The sequence below is a fragment of the Mercurialis annua genome, linkage group LG3, assembly GCF_937616625.2.
Source record: "Mercurialis annua linkage group LG3, ddMerAnnu1.2, whole genome shotgun sequence".
Taxonomy (NCBI): Eukaryota; Viridiplantae; Streptophyta; class Magnoliopsida; order Malpighiales; family Euphorbiaceae; genus Mercurialis; species Mercurialis annua.
The window spans coordinates 54,750,555-54,767,245 of record NC_065572.1 but is presented as its reverse complement, the minus strand read 5'-3'; the positions used below and the strand labels follow the sequence as shown (position 1 = coordinate 54,767,245).

Sequence of the window (16,691 nt, the reverse complement as noted above, 5' to 3'; positions counted from 1 at the left end):
AATATGATTTATGTATGATAATCTGATTATTATAGACTTGTATTGTGATGATTATATTATGATAATGTAACCGATTTTATGAATGTATTATTGTTCATTGCAGAACTTTGATCTTTTAATTACTCCGAATCGACGGTTTGTTGGAAAAGTTGGCAAGGCTTGTTCTTTTGATGTGATAAAAAAATATTAAATCGAAACTTAGTTCTGATCAACAGTAGGTTTGGTTTGTATTTGGATATTGGAAAGGATGTATTGAGTCTTAGACTTTACATTCCATACTGCTAAAAGAAGTACATCATCCAAATATTGATGAGATGTGGTTTTACTGTGGTGCGCGAAACTTGCGTTTCAGTTTGTATGAGTTTGGATTGGTTAGCGGTCTTGTTTGTGGTGGGGACGAGTCTAGGTTTTCTGACTATTTCGCTGGTGGAACTTTTTTTGATAATTTTTTTAATGATGATAATAAGATTAGTCGTTCTGTGATTGAATCGAAATTTAAAGATGCGGTGTGGGAGAATGATGATGAGGCTGTAAAGTTCGCGAAGCTGTATTTTGTCCAGTGTTTTCTGTTGGGCAGCCTTGATTTGATAGCTAAAAATGCAACTTCTGCAAGTATACAGAATGTAATCGTAGCAAACAAGGTCGCATCCACAGAGACAACGGATTAACTATTATTCGTATTAATTATAGCTAAGACAATTATAAATTTGAATGTAATTTATTTAAACTAATTAACTAAAGTAAATAGAGCGACATAAATTAAGATGTAAAGATAAATTAATGGTGAAGAACACTAGAGTTTTGGGGTTTCACTTAATTATAAGATACATTGTTAACTATGGAATGAATGTGATTCAATGACGGTATTCAAAATTCCTTTAATATTCTCTCGAATCAAGAAAGCCTATTCAATTAAAGTGAGTTTAATTTCTCAATCCAAACTCTAATTTAATCGAATAATAAAGGATTACAACCTATATGTCATACACAAATCCGTAGGTATATCTCTATCCTACGATAGTTATGCGAATTAATTCTAGATCAGAATTTATGTTTCATCTCTCAATACTTCACATAAATTCTAGATAAAGTTCAATTGACGGCCAAACAATCAAACAACAATAAACACAAGAATTAATTACTGAAAACACGATATTAAACAATCTCTTACTAATATAAACTTCAATCCATAAATTAACAATGAATCCCATAATTAAACTACATCCCTAACTCTAATGTAAAAGTTTAGTCACATATAATCTGAGATTGAAACGCAAAAACAGAATTAAAAGAGTTCATTGAGAAGAGAATAAGGAAAAACTCTTTAGATTCCAGGTAAGATCAATCGTCAGTTGATTCCTTCCTTCGATCGTTAAGAATCCTTGCTCCAATCGCCAATTCGGTCTTTTTCCTCCTTGTGGTTGCTTCCCTGGTCTCTGAGTTGTGTAAAAATCGAACGCCAACTTAGCTTTTCTTTTTGGCTTTTATAGTCTTCAAGTCTCAAGGAAAACCTAATCAAACCGGACTTAAAAATTGCTCTTGACCGAACCTACTGACCGGTTCTACTGGGTAGGTAAAGCCGCAGGTCCGGTCGGCTAAAACAATGTTGGCAAAAAGTGGACCTTACCTCCGACCTTTTCTACGGGGCAGGTCCGGCCGTAGGTAAGGTCGTTGACCTTACCTCCAGCCTTTTCTACGGGGCAGGTCCGACCGTAGGTAAGGTCGAGTCCAAAATAGCAAGGCAGTGAGTTGACCTTACCTCCAGCCTTTTCTACTGGGCAGGTCCGGCTGTAGGTAAGGTCGACTCCGAAATAGCGAATTTAGTTGCAATCTTCGGTCCATTCGGCTCTTTATTACACATTTGTTTAATCCTAAAGAAAATTAGCAAATTCCACGAATCAGGGCAATAATCAAACCATAATTTACATAAGCTCATAACAATTAAATCGCAATATTCTCAATAAAATATGTAAAATTATGGTTTATCAAATTCCCCCACACTTGAGCTTTTGCTTGTCCTCAAGCAAACTAAATTTAGCCCGTTCTATAACACATCAATACACCCAAGAATCATAGCAAGAGATCCAGTAATCAAAAACCACTTAAAGAAAAGTTAACAACACCAACCAAATTACAAAAATCATTCACTACATACGATGATTACATGACCTATAAAAACAATTAAAGAAAATATCTAAAGCCTTTATTTATTCAAATAATTAAACTAAGTAAATCTAGTAAACTAAAATATGAACTAAAAATTGAAAAATCATGAGTAAAAGTATGAAGAAAGTTGCTTGTTCTAATTTTATTTTCTTTTTGAGTGTGTTTTACGCTCCATCTCTTTATTGGGTGCGTTTTACGCTCCATCTATTTAGTGGGTGCGTTTTACGCTCCATTCCACTCTTAATTTCTTTTCAATTGAACACTCTATCTACTTGAAATGTCATCTAGCTTTTCCACCAAAAATACATCAACTAGAAAATATCAACAGTGTTGTAATACCCCGAAGTAATTAATTATTTAATTGGACCACGTGTCCAGTTTTGAGACGCCAAAGTGGCGATATCGGAAGATTTTCCGATAAGATTTAGATAAATAAGTTTTAAGTAGGTCGGTTCTGAGAGGTTTATAATGACGTATTTAATATTATCTCCTAGCTAGAAAGTTGGAATTGGAATAAAAAGGGGAAATGTCAAGAAAAGCCCCAAGACAAAGTTCAGGGACTAAAGTGGTAATTTAGCCACTAAGTCTCAAAAATGGAAATTTATAAGTTTTGACGGAAAAATATTAATATTGGGATTCGCATTGTTTATCGGGTATAGATAATACGTACAAGTTATGATTAAAAAGTTAATTGATTTAGTTATGGACTAAATCGAATAAAAGAAACGTTTAAAGGACGAATTGTAACAAATAAAGAAAGAAGGGATCAAAGTGGAATTTATATCTTAATATATAAGATTTGGATTATGAATGAAAGAATTAATCAAAAGAAAGAAAGAAGAAGAAGGCTCCAGAAAGTGAAAATCGCCGATCGATTTTGTTTCGCCGCCGTTTCTCCGTTCAGCGTCCGTTTCGGACGATTCTCGCGGCAATCTCTTCGGAATTGAATGCTCTACTGATCTTAAGCATCACATAAAGGTAAGATTTCGGTTTTTGGTGGTGAAAACGGTGTTTTGTAGGCTGTTTTGTTAAGAAATTACGTTTGAATCGATACGTCAAGAATCAAGTCGTTTTTCATCGTTTTTGTAAGGATTCTTGCTAGATTTTGTGTTAAAATGAATTGGGTATGTGTTAGGGTAAGGTTTGAGAGTTTTAGAGCCCCGGAAATGGTCCGGAAGCGCTGGAAAAATGCAGCACACGTCGGTGCACAACGTGCTGCACTTCAGCACGTCGTGCTGGTGCACGACGTGCACCACAAGGGTGCACGACGTGCACCACAAGGGGTGCACGACGTGCACCATGAAGGGCACGACGTGCCCTTCACAAAAATTGAAGGGAACGACGTGCCAAGCTAGCACGACGTGCCCTACCTCGACCATAACCTCCGTGGGACTTCCGGGAGCGAAAATGAGCCTCCGATAGCTTTATTTGGGCATGAAACTCAGTCAAATGTTTTAAAATGAATATAAAACATTATAGAAATGAATGTTAATATGATAATTAAGAATTCAGTTAAGAAAGTTATATAATTCTCGAGTACGTGGAATAGTACTCGATAAGTCGTAAGTACGACTAAGGATCATTGAGTATACGAGCGAACTAGAAGTGGAATCTAATGAAACTAAACCCTAAAACTTAAAAGTATTATACGTATAGGAATACGAGATTCACGTCTAATCAGTAAACGTTAATTATTTATCAGACGTGTCAGCAAGCAGAGAGGTCAGTAGACGTGGACTAGCGAGGGCATATCATTTCATAGACCACGTCATTGATTGGATTGCGGTCACTGTGAGTTGCATTTTACTTTCGTGTATTATATATAAAGTTACTTTATATAAATATGTATATTGTTTTTACGCATCGCATGTTATATGATTTGATTGAATGTTATATGTTTATTTAATTTCTATATACAAGAACTAGTATGCGATCCGATGAAACTAGCTACCTATTGGGTGTCAATAGGCTGTGTGATCACCAGTATCGAGTCAGTCTAGTATGTTTGCATTTGAGAAATGACTTGACACAGCTGGGAGCTGTTGATGATTATAAAATTTGTGTGGCTGGGCCACCAGCGAGTGAGACTCGCGATTGATATTTACGATTGGGTTTTTGATACGAGCGAGTACTCGGCTACGGTGTAGTCTGGAGTCCCCGTATCTAGTGGCTGGGCCACCAGCGAGTTAGACTCGCGATTGATATTTACGATTGGGTTGAATGATAACGATTATTCGAGAAATGTGTCGCATGCTAGGATATTAGTTTCGTACGCATCAAATACTTGTTTATATGTTTTATATTATTGTTTTATTGAGATGCGATGCTATATTTTTATAATAATACCGTTAGTAAATGCAAACTCACTCAGTATTTTCCCAAATACTGACCCCTCACCTTTGATGTCTTTCAGGTGCTTAGCTTGTGGACTTAGCTAGAGGCCAATTTTGAAGTCCAGAAGTCAGCTGTATATGTTAGTTTCTGACTTCTGTGAAGGCTGCAGTAGTGGTCCTTTGTCGATAGTATAGTAGCCTAGACAGCAGTTCATTTTGATTATATATATTAACTGCTGTCATTGTTTTATATGCATTTTGATAGGCTACGTGTTTAGTATATGATCCACGGCCCCAGATGCCGGTGTGATGTTTTGAGACACTAACTGATGTATATAGTACCGCGAGGCCAGTTCGTACAGGGTATGGTAACTAGAGCCCGCGAGGTTAACAGAACAGTTAGTGTAAATGTTGATATATGTTATATATTTTCTTTTGTTGTGTTACGCTGTTTGTTTATATTATTTGCGAAAAATTAATTGTGATTTTAGGCTTGCTACGGGTTCCGGAGCTACCACTCCCGTTCCCTAGCGCCGGTTGCGGCTCAATATTTTGGGTCGTGACAAGTGTATTTTACTAAATCACAATTTCAAGTGGCTATAAGCCCTATTCATAACCTTGACCACTAAAAGTTTAAACATTTATGTTCCTAGAGTCAAAATTAGCGGAATAGTAATTTCTTTTATGACCGAGTGATTCCCAATTTTTTTTTCTGGTGAGTGCGTTTTACGCTCCATCTCATCTTTTTGAAGCAACTAAATTCATACCAACACTCATTCTCATCTATTTCGATTCAGATTAAAGTCTAAGAGATTTACAAAGGTTAATTAGTTAAATAAAGTTTTAGAATTCAACCAATTTCAATAAAAACAATAATTTCAAGTCATTAAACCATCGCACTAGCTACTAGTCAAAGATAACTTAAGTTGGTAATTGCAAAACCATTCAATAAGTGATAATTGATTACTTGACTCTAGTGATAATTTAAGGGTAATCGACTCATCAAAGAACATACAACTAAAAACAATTTGAAGGACAAGCTAAAAACTATCTTAAAAATCAAATAAAAGCATAAAGCCAAATTGACTCTTCCCCCACACTTAATTCGCAGATTGCCCTCAAGATGCATAATAAATGAAAATAAATGCAAGCAATTAGAAAACATAAAACTCCCCTGACTTGTGACGTATTAACTGCGAGAGTTCTTTTATGCTATTGATGTATTGCTGCCACTAAATAAAAGGAGAAAGAGTCTTGTAACCCGCTACGACACTGAAAAAAATAATAACTAAACAACGACAATTATTAAACAAAAGATAAAGAAAATAAAATTGCAAAAGAAAATATTGGGTTGCCTCCCAATTAGCGCTTTGTTTAACGTCTTTAGCTAGACTCATTGATATGCTTCTAATGGCTCCTTGAACGATTATTGTTCAACAATATGTGAAACAGCATGGTCAATAATATCGACACTAAAACAAGAACCATCAAGTGATGGGTGTTTCATGGCTTTAAGAATATTAAATTCTTCTTTTTCACTCCCCATCCTAAAGGTAAGCTTACCTTTAACAACATCAATCAACACACCTCCTGTAGCTAAAAATGGTCTACCTAAAATCATAGATATATCATTTTCATCCTCTGTTTCTAAGACAAGAAAATCTGCAGGAAAATAAAACTTGCCCACTCGCACAAATAAGTCTTCTACAATGCCTAAAGGGTATTTGATCGATCGATCGGCCAATTGTAGAGACACAGTTGTGGGCTTCATTTCTTTCATGCCAAGCCTATTATAAAGAGATGCAGGCATAATATTCACACTAGCACCAAGGTCACACAAACATTTAGAGATAGTGATATCACCAATAACACAAGGAATAGAAAAACTCCCTGGGTCCTTAAGCTTAGGTGGTAGCTTCTTTTGAAGTATGGCACTGCATTCTTAAGTTAAAGCTACGGTGGCGTACTCCTCTAGCTTGCTCTTGTTGGAAACTAGTTCTTTTAGGAACTTGGCATAGGAAGGCATCTTAGCAAGGGCCTGCAAAATAGGAATATTAAACTCAATCTTTTTAAAGGCATTAAGAAAGTGCTGAAAATTATTGCTAGTAGTTTTCTTCTTAAGCCTTTGTGGATATGGAATAGGTGGAATATAAGGTTTGACTGAAGGATCAGCCACCACTTCCTTATCAAGATCATTCCCTTGCTTTACATCGTGCTCACTCTCTTCCTTGTCGTCTCTATCGTTGACAATCTCAATTACTTTCCTGCCTTTGCTTCCATCTCCTGCCCGAGTTTCGCTCCATAGACTAATGGCCATAACCACCTCTCTTGGATTATTCTCAGTATTACTAGGGAGTTTGCCTTGTTCACGTTCAGCAACAGTTCGTGCCAATTGGCCCAGCTGCAACTCTAATTTGTGAATTGATGCTTGACTTGACTGTGCCAACTGGTCAATTTTCGCATCCATCTTCTTAATAGTGGTATCTTGAGTCGCTAAGAACTGAGATAACATCTCTTCTACCGACGGTTTTCTGTCTAGAATATTCTATTGTTGAGGTGGGAGAACTTGTCTTTGTTGCTGAAATCCCGGAGGTGGTTCTTGCCTATTCGCTCCTTGATCCCTCCATGAGAAATTTGGGTGGTTGTGCCATCCAGGGTTATAAGTGTTTGAGAAAGGATCATTCTTGACTTGTCTACCCTGGAAGGCTCCCATGAAATTTGCTTCCTCACTGTTTGGTGGTGTCGATCCAATGTTTGCGCACACATTTGCATTGTGTCCAAACATCCCACAAAAGGCGCATGACTCTTGATTGGAAGTATCTTTATCTACAAGCATCTTGACTTGCTTGGTTAAATCAGCCATTTGTGCTGAGAGATCGGAATGAGAGTTGATTTCATATATTCCTGCCCTTTTTCCTCTGATTGCCTTCTGCCTTGAATTCATTGCCAATTTCTCATAGGTTTTCATGAGTTCTGCAGCTGTGGTATCTCCATAGTAACCTCCAGAAGTTGTGTCAACTAGCGTTTGACAATTAACGTTCAGGCCATCATAGAAAAACTGAGTCAGCAAATTCTCTGGCACTTGGTGATGAGGGCATTGAGTTAAGAGCAGCTTAAACCTTTCCCATGCTTCATGAAAAGATTCTGGATCTCGTTGCACAAAGTTGCAAATTTTTGCCCTGAGATCCATGGTCTTTTGTGGTGAGTAGAATCTCAGCATGAATTCATTGTAGACATCCTCCCATGTGAGAAAAACACCTTCTAGCTGGTTCAATAGCCACTGTCTCGCGTCTCCTTTCAGACAATGAGGAAAACATCTCGTCCTTAACTCATCCTTATTGAGATTGTTCAGCGGTAAAGTCTGCACAATACCATAGAAATCTCTGATAAAGGCTAGTGAGTCTTCAGTAGCCATTCCATTAAACTGAGGCAGCATATTGAGATGGAAAGTTTTGAGCTCATAGTTCCTTGCTGCTTCACTCAAACGGATACATGACGGGTTTGCAGTGACCGTTGGCCTTTGAATATCACGTAGCCTTTGCTCTTGATTGGGATTAACTAGTCCGTTCATGTTTTCAGCTGTGTCTTGTCTTCTTCTTGCTCTATTTGCACGGCACGTTCGTTCAATCTCTGGGTTCAGCTCAAGTATTTCTTTGTTATTAAGACTTTTTTATCGTCTTAATAGCATTCAAATCCTGAAGTTGACAAAGAGAATTGAAAGAATAAGACTAAAAATAAAGACTAGAATTAATAAAATAATAATTAAAAACAACGTTGTCCCCGGCAACGGCGCCAAAAACTTGATAGCTAAAAATGCAACTTCTGCAAGTATACAGAATGTAATCGTAGCAAACAAGGTCGTATCCACAGAGACAACGGATTAACTATTATTCGTATTAATTATAGCTAAGACAGTTATAAATTTGAATGTAATTTATTTAAACTAATTAACTAAAGTAAATAGAGCGACAGAAATTAAGATGTAAAGATAAATTAATGGCGAAGAACACTAGAGTTTCGGGGTTTCACTTAATTATAAGATACATTGTTAACTATGGAATGAATGTGATTCAATGACGGTATTCAAAATTGCTTTAATATTCTCTCGAATCAAGAAAGCCTATTCAATTAAAGTGAGTTTAATTTCTCAATCCAAACTCTAATTTAATCGAATGATGAAGGATTACAACCAATATGTCATACACAAATCCGTAGGTATATCTCTATCCTATGATAGTTATGCGAATTAATTCTAGATCAGAATTTATGTTTCATCTCTCAATACTTCACATAAATTCTAAATAAAGTTCAATTGACGGCCAAACAATCAAACAACAATAAACACAAGAATTAATTACTGAAAACACGATATTAAACAATCTTTTGCTAATATAAAACTTCAATCCATAAATTAACAATGAATCTTATAATTAAACTACATCCCTAGCTCTAATGTAAAAGTTTAGTTACACATAATCTGAGATTGAAACGCAAAAACAGAATTAAAAGAGTTCATTGAGAAGAGAATAAGGAAAAACTCTTTAGATTCCAGGTTAGATCAATCGTCAGTTGATTCCTTCCTTCGATCGTTAAGAATCCTTGCTCCAATCGCCAATTCGGTCATTTTCCTCCTTGTGGTTGCTTCCCTGGTCTCTGAGTTGTGTAAAAATCGAACGCCAACTTAGCTTCTCATTTTGGCTTTTATAGTCTCCAAGTCTCAAGGAAAATCTAATCAAACCGGACTTAAAAATTTCTCTTGATCGGACCTACTGACCGGTTCTACTGGGTAGGTAAAGCCGCAGGTTCGGTCGGCTAAAAAAATGCTGGCAAAAAGTGGACCTTACCTCCGACCTTTTCTACGGGGCAGGTCCGGCCGTAGGTAAGGTCGTTGACCTTACCTCCGACCTTTTCTACGGGGCAGGTCCGACCGTAGGTAAGGTCGAGTCCAAAATAGCAAGGCAGTGAGTTGACCTTACCTCAAGCCTTTTCTACTGGGCAGGTCCGGCTGTAGGTAAGGTCGACTCCGAAATAGCGAATTTAGTTGCAATCTTCGGTCCATTCGGTTCTTTATTACACATTTGTTTAATCCTAAAGAAAATTAGCAAATTCCACGAAGCAGGGCAATAATCAAACCATAATTTACATAATCTCATAACAATTAAATCGCAATATTCTCAATAAAATATGTGAAATTATGGTTTATCAATAATACATTGATCGACAACCGATTTATTCATCTACTAGACTACTCTGATTTTGATGATTTTCCATGGGGAAAATATTCTTTTGACTTATTTGTGCAGTCTACCAAGAACAAGTTTTGGACCTTGCTGCAGGCATCAAAAGAAGCTACCTTTTATCGATTGTATGGCTTTCCCTATGCCATTCAATTTTGGTTCTATGAAACTTTGACTACTGTGCCTGCTTTTTTGTGTTCTTTGAATAATGCTGTTGCGTATCCTCGGTTTATGCGTTGGAGTCCGAAGGATATGAGAAAGATTCAGAACTTTGATTTCAAAGTTTTTGATGATCCAAATGAAAAGGTATAAATATCTTGTTTTATTATACTTTCGATTAATTTTGTGTACTGTTAGTTAGTGAATTTTTATGTATATTGTAGGTTATATCAAGGTCAAACATTAAAGCCACTTCTTATGAATTAAGTGAACATATTGTGACTGGACTGAATGATCAAGATTCTGGTTTAAAAGAAGAGAAAGCTGCTGTTATTAATACTGAGGGTGATAGTATTTTGGAAGTGGCGAAGTCTGCTTGCATCAAGTTTGTTAATGAATTGAAAGATTTGGTGTTTGATAGTGGTATTGAGTATTCTGATATGGAGTTAGGTGTCAGAAAATAGATTTATGATTGCATAGAGAGTTTTGAAACTAATTAATTAATTGATATTTTCAATGATAAATCTGTAAAGGTATGTGCTTATGTGTTTTTTAATGATAAATGTATGATAATATTCGGTTTTCATTTTAAATAGAACTTTAACAAGTTTTTTCATTTTATGTGTAGTCTGATAATGTTAATAATGAGGTGTACTCTTCTGATGGTCATGAAGAAGATAATTCTTCTGATGAAGAGACTGAAAGTTGTAATTATGCGGAAGAAAAGATTAAAAATACTAAATATGTCGATGATGAGAGGGAAAATGTTGAGTCTGCTGAGGATGTAAGTAAATTGGCTGAGGAAGAGGTTAAAAATGATAAACCTGCTGAGGAAGAGAGTAAAAATAAGAAGTCTGCTGAGGACGAGTTTAAAAATGATGATTCTGCTGAGTATTCTAGTAGAAATGAGAATGTTGTTGAGGACGAGAGTAACAATGATATTTCTTCTGATGAATATAGCGAACATGAAAGTGAGAATGTGATGGTGCAGAAATTTTATTATTCAGAGAGTGGAAAGGTAAATTTTATGTTTTTTTCATTATTTTATGATTATATGATCATGATAATATCATGATAATACCATGATAATATCATGATCATATGATGATAATGTCTTATAGTGTTAATAAGTTTATGATAATATGATCATGATAATATAATGATAATGATAATACCATGATAATAACATGATAATATGATGATAATGTTTGTTTGATTAATATTTTTTATTGTTTTGTCTTTGATTACAGACTATTGTTAAATCCAATGCTGAGCACGTTTCTGATTTTGAGAGTGCAAAGGTATATTTATTTTTTTATTATTTTGTTACTTTAGTTTATGATAAATATATGATAAGTGTATGATTTTTTCATGATATTGTGATAATAATCTTTGTTAGCTTGATATTTTTACTATTATGTGTCTGTTTACATATTGATGCTGAGGTTAATTATCAGATGCAACATGTTGCTGATGATCAAGCCAACGTTGAGCACGTTGTTGTACTAGAGAGCAGAATGGTAAATTTTTGATTTTAATCTTGTGTTTTTAATATTCATTTCAGTGTTATTGTTATTATTATCATGCTGTTGTTTGTTTGACATTTCAATAAATTGTGTCTGTTTTATAGATTGATGCTGAGGGTAATGATCATATCAAACCTGCTGGTGATGATAAATTCAATGAAGAACACGTTTCTGAATTAGAGAGTGCAAAGGTAATTTTATTTTATGGACATATAATGAGATGATAATATGAGGATATTGTGATGATACTGTTATTTGTTCAATGTATGATAATATAATATAATATAAGAGTATTTTAGATGATAAATGTATGATAATATAATATAATATAATATAATATAATATAAGAGTATTTTAGATGATAAATGTATGATAATATAATGTGTTGATAATATGATGATAATATGATGATATTTTATATAATACTGTTATTTGTTCAATATTTTTGATAAATTGTGTCTGTGTACAGATTGATTCTGAGGTTAATGATGGAGTCACACTTGTTTCTGGTGATGTTGTGGCTATTCCTAAGTATACTAGAGGTGTGAATGAGATTGCTGAAAAACAGCCTGGATTTGCATTGTTTGTCGAAAAATATGGTTATATTGGTGAGCTTGGTGATCAATTCGGCTTTGATTTAGTTGGTAGAGGGATTGAAGTGGGATTAAAAGATTCTTGTATTGAGGTATAATCATGTTATATAAATTTCTGATAATGTTTATTATGACTGTTTTATTTGATATGGTAATGTGGTGATAATATGATGATAATAATGTTTTTGTGATTTTATAGAATGTCAATTAGGATGCTTATGAAGTTGATACTTCTAAACCAACCATGTTGGAACAATTGATGCAAGATGAAGTTGATAAGCTTGTTGTTGTGACGATGAGTTTTTGCTAATTTCGGTTGATGCTAATTCCGAAAAAGTTGATTTGGCTGTTCCTTCTAAGAAGATTTATTTAGAGAAGGTAAATGAATCTGATGAGATAGCTGATCTTGCTGCTGTTGAGTCAGATGTATCAAATATTGTTGTTTCGTTGTCTGCATTTATTCCAACTGAGGTATTTATTAAATAAATTTAGTTTTATTAGTTTGTTTTTGTTTTTGTTAACTTGTGTTTTTACTGTGTGTTCTGTTATTTATGTAGGAAAAGTTGAATGAAACAGCTGTTTTAGCTATAAAGTCTGTTTCACCTAAAATTGCAGATAAAAATGATGACACAGTTCCTGTCGCAAAAAGTAGACCAAAGTAATATATTTTATTTTGTTACCACTATTTAATTCTGGTATTATTTTTATTTATTTTATTTATAATTTATGACTGTTTATTGGAACAGCTTGTTTTTAAAAGAAAAGCAGTTCAGGTTGATATACTGGCTGAATATGCAGTGATTGAGCGAATAAGGAATTTAGACTTGGAAGACAAAGTTAAATCAATGGGGCTGACTTTTACAAATCATTGTCCTTTGCTGAGGGAAAGTGTTCATGATATGTGCAACCAATTCTGGCTTTCTGAATTTAATGATTGGATTGAAACTAACGCGTATAGGAGAAAACATCCAACGTAAGTTTTTTTGTTACTATGTTTTCATTTGTTTAATTACTTTAAATACTAACTTTGTATTTTCCAGCAATGAAATTTACTATCCAAGAGAAAAGATATTACGCCCAGGATTTAGGCTTGGTGGAGAGGAAATTATTATAAAAGATTTCTTCCATAAGATGAATACACTTGGTGGTTATTTGGAATCGAGTGTAAGTAACATTTATTCAACTTATTATTATTTTTACAGATTTGATAACTACATAATAATATTATGATTGGGTTATGATAATGTAGTATAATTGGTGAATTCAATCATTATTATGCTTATTGATAATATGATGATAAGGTTATGATACTAAATATTTTTATGATTTTATTATTAATATTATCATACTTCTGTTTTATGATAAGTTTATTATAGGTTCATGATAATTTCATGATAAGAAAGATATACTGTTATTTAATTTTATGATAATTGAATATTATTATATGATATTATTAGAATTTATTAATATTGTTATTATTTTTTTTATATTCAATTTGTTTCTTTTTTTGTTTCAGCATATTGATTGTCTGTTTACGTACCTGCGAAAGAGGTGTATTTTTCTGAACAACAGCTATAGTGTTTGTGGAAATTGGTTTGATCAGTATGTGCAGAATGGATATCGACTCCACCTTGATAATCAAAATGTCACTGATCTGCCACAGTTTGAGGCAATCTATAATTTTATAGTTGGCGAGGATGGACTTTATAATAGGGCATGGGGCGATATGAAGTTCATACTTTTTTCAGTTCACCTTAAAATTGATGGCGAATTTCAAGACCATTTTATTCTAGCCAAGCTAAGTTTTGATGAAAGGTGCTTCTATGTGTATAATTCTTCTAGGAATCTGCTATATGATGAGCATGTACGCGAAGCTATGACTTCATATTCAACGTTATTGCCATTAATTTTGAACTATGTTGGATTTTACGATCGTACTGATATCAACTTCAACTCAGTTTATTATCTTGGCAAGAAAACAACTGATCCATTTGCTGTAGCTTTTATGGATGACCTTCCTGTTCAACAAAATTCGTAAGATTCTTTGATTTTTTTATTCTGTTTTGTTTTTTATTTATTAAGTTTAATTAGAAACTGACATTCTGTTTTAAAATATATGCAGAGATTGTGGTGTGTATGCTACTGCTTTTGCTGAATATTTGATTGAAGGGAAGCGTATTCTGAAGGCTCTTCGTATTAAACAAATACGTAACAGATATGCAGTTAATCTTTTCATGTATGGTAGGTGGAAGAACAAGAGTGGTTATGTATCTGATTGAATTGTAATTTTTTTATTTGTTGTATATTTGTTGATTTGTTTTACAGTTTTAGTAATGTTCGACAATATTTTTTTTGTTAATACTACTAAGAAAGGATTTGATTTTATAATGGCATGATAAGTTGTATGATAATTATATTTTTCTTATCTGACTACTTTCATGATAATTATTTGATAATATGAAGTACATTGATCACGCATATATGATAATTAGTAAATTTAAACCTGTAATTATTGTTTTTACAGATTACTATATGCTAAGGATGTGATACAAGAGATTTGAATGAAGTGAAGAGTATTCAGGATAGTCTTCATATTGAATATATTTTTGGCTTAATCACCAAAAAATGCCAAACCTATACGTTTTGTGTCAATTATAGCCAAACCTTTAAAAATCACCAGATTTAGCCAAACCTTATATGTTCTGTTTCTTTTTTAGCCATTTTTAAATCGAACCGGTTTTTTTGACACCGTGTCGTCCACGTCACCGCCAACTAAGCAATTGGCTGACATGGCAGCTGAAATATTTAAATAAGGTTTGGCTATAATTGACACAAAAAATATAGGTTTGGTATTTTTTGGGTGAATAAACCTAATTTTTAATTCAAGCCAATTTTTAAATTTAATAATTAGTAAATTAATTATATCATTTATGAAATTTATATATATTTAAAAATAATTAATATTTCCTATTTAATACTAATTAAAATTAATTTTAATTTTTTATTAAACCTAATTAAATCTAATAAATTTATATTATAATAAATTTTAATGAATATGTAATTAAAAAAATGAATTAACGTATTACTTAGGAATTAATATTGAATTAAATTTGGTGAAAGGATTTAATGTTTATGATGATTTTGAACTTGATTTAGTATTTTTAATGTTGTTGAGATCTTGTTATGACTGGATTTAGGTAATAAATAAAATAGTTATGTATAAATTAAGGTAATTTTTTGGCTATGCCGAGTAAAATGACATATGCGTTTATGCTTATAAACATCATGATATATATTGATTACACCACAATGAGCTTCACTTTTTAAAGAAAAAAAATGAGAAAATAATTAAACTCGTCCTTTAAATAAACAGTCTATTCAGTAATTATTTTATATTTATATGTGTATAGTTGACTTATGAACACTGTCGTATGTTTGTTGTGTATATTACTCTCAGATTGTTCGTTGGAAGACGAATAATTGGGTCTCAAACGGCGGCGGTGTCAAAGAATCGACGACTGAAATTTAAAAAAATAAATTTTAAGATGAATATGACATTTTTTTTATTAGAATTTAAATTAATTATATATCCCTCAAATATGTAAAAAAAATATTATAATTATTTAAATTTAGTAAAAATAAATTAATTTTAATTAGCGTTAAATAAAAATATGATTTTTTAAATATATATGAATTTTATTATAATATAATTAATTATTTAATTATTTAATTTTAAAATTAATTTTATTCATAAAAAAATACCAAATCTATGCATTTTGTGTCAGTTATAGCCAAACCTTATTTAAATATTTCAGCTGACATGTCAGCCAATTGCTTAGTTGGCGGTGACGTGGACGACACGGTGTCAAAAAAACCGGTTCGATTCAAAAATGGCTAAAAAAGAAACAGAACATATAAGGTTTGGCTAAATCTGGTGATTTTTAAAGGTTTGGCTATAATTGACACAAAACGTATAGGTTTGGCATTTTTTGGTGATTAAGCCTATATTTTTAATGTTTAATCTTTCATGTATGTTAGTAAAACAAGATTGTTTGTTTATTATAATGATTTTTGAATCTTGCTGATGGTATTATCTCAATTAATTTGATTGTTTAAATTTTTGAGATATAATTATGGAAGTATAATTAAATGATAACTAAATGATAAGTATATGATAGTGAAATGATAAGTGTGAGATAATCAGTATATTAATCATATGATTCATTATGAATGTCATATGATATTAACATGATAAGTGTATGACAATCAAATGAAAATTTTATGATAATCAATATGTTAATCATGTGAGCATCATATGATATTAACATGATAAGTGTATGATATCGGTATGATTTTAACATGATAACATCTTTTAAAAAGTATAATATAACGATATTAATATGATAAGCATATGATAACATATTTTTAAAACTTTTTGTTACAGATTACTATTCCAAATTTATGATAATAATTCATGATAAGTGTATGATAATTAAATGAAGAATATGTGATAATTAATATATTAACATTTATTATCATGATAAGTGTATGATATTCTTACAGATTACTATTCCAAACTATTTTCAAATGAAAAGTGTATGATAATAATTTTTTAATTGTTAAATTTTTATTAAATGAAAAAAAGAAATGAAATATTTCAATTACATAATAGCAGTT

General features: G+C 32.7%; 2 protein-coding genes and 1 non-coding gene across 3 annotated transcripts; 1 reads left to right on the top strand and 2 right to left on the bottom strand.

Annotated features, from left to right (window-relative positions):
• Positions 1-1,771: 1,771 nt before the first annotated feature.
• On the bottom strand, positions 1,772-7,011 carry LOC126672658 (uncharacterized). The gene is made up of 4 exons (XM_050366612.1): positions 6,457-7,011; positions 5,985-6,414; positions 2,002-2,044; positions 1,772-1,871 (listed from the first exon to the last, which is right to left on the bottom strand). Exons 1-4 carry the CDS (start codon positions 7,009-7,011, stop codon positions 1,772-1,774), a joined length of 1,128 nt encoding a protein of 375 aa, XP_050222569.1.
• A 33-nt stretch (positions 7,012-7,044) lies between these two features.
• On the bottom strand, positions 7,045-8,070 carry LOC126672657 (uncharacterized). Its single transcript, XM_050366611.1, has one exon. The coding sequence runs from the start codon at positions 8,068-8,070 to the stop codon at positions 7,045-7,047; it is 1,026 nt and encodes a 341-aa protein (XP_050222568.1).
• On the top strand, positions 7,580-7,685 carry LOC126676016 (small nucleolar RNA R71). The gene has a single exon (XR_007640194.1). It is a non-coding gene; the product is annotated as a small nucleolar RNA R71 (small nucleolar RNA).
• Positions 8,071-16,691: the final 8,621 nt, after the last annotated feature.

Excerpts from the sequence above, each read along its gene's own strand:
- LOC126672658 (XM_050366612.1), bottom strand. The coding sequence starts at position 7,011 with ATGTTATCTCAGTTCTTAGCGACTCAAGATACCACTATTAAGAAGATG. Across the intron at positions 6,415-6,456 it reads AGCTAGAGGAGTACGCCACC|CTACCACCTAAGCTTAAGGA; the intron begins GTAGCTTTAACT and ends CTTCAAAAGAAG. Across the intron at positions 1,872-2,001 it reads GAGGACAAGCAAAAGCTCAA|GATTAAACAAATGTGTAATA; the intron begins GTGTGGGGGAAT and ends AATTTTCTTTAG.
- LOC126672657 (XM_050366611.1), bottom strand. The coding sequence starts at position 8,070 with ATGAACGGACTAGTTAATCCCAATCAAGAGCAAAGGCTACGTGATATT.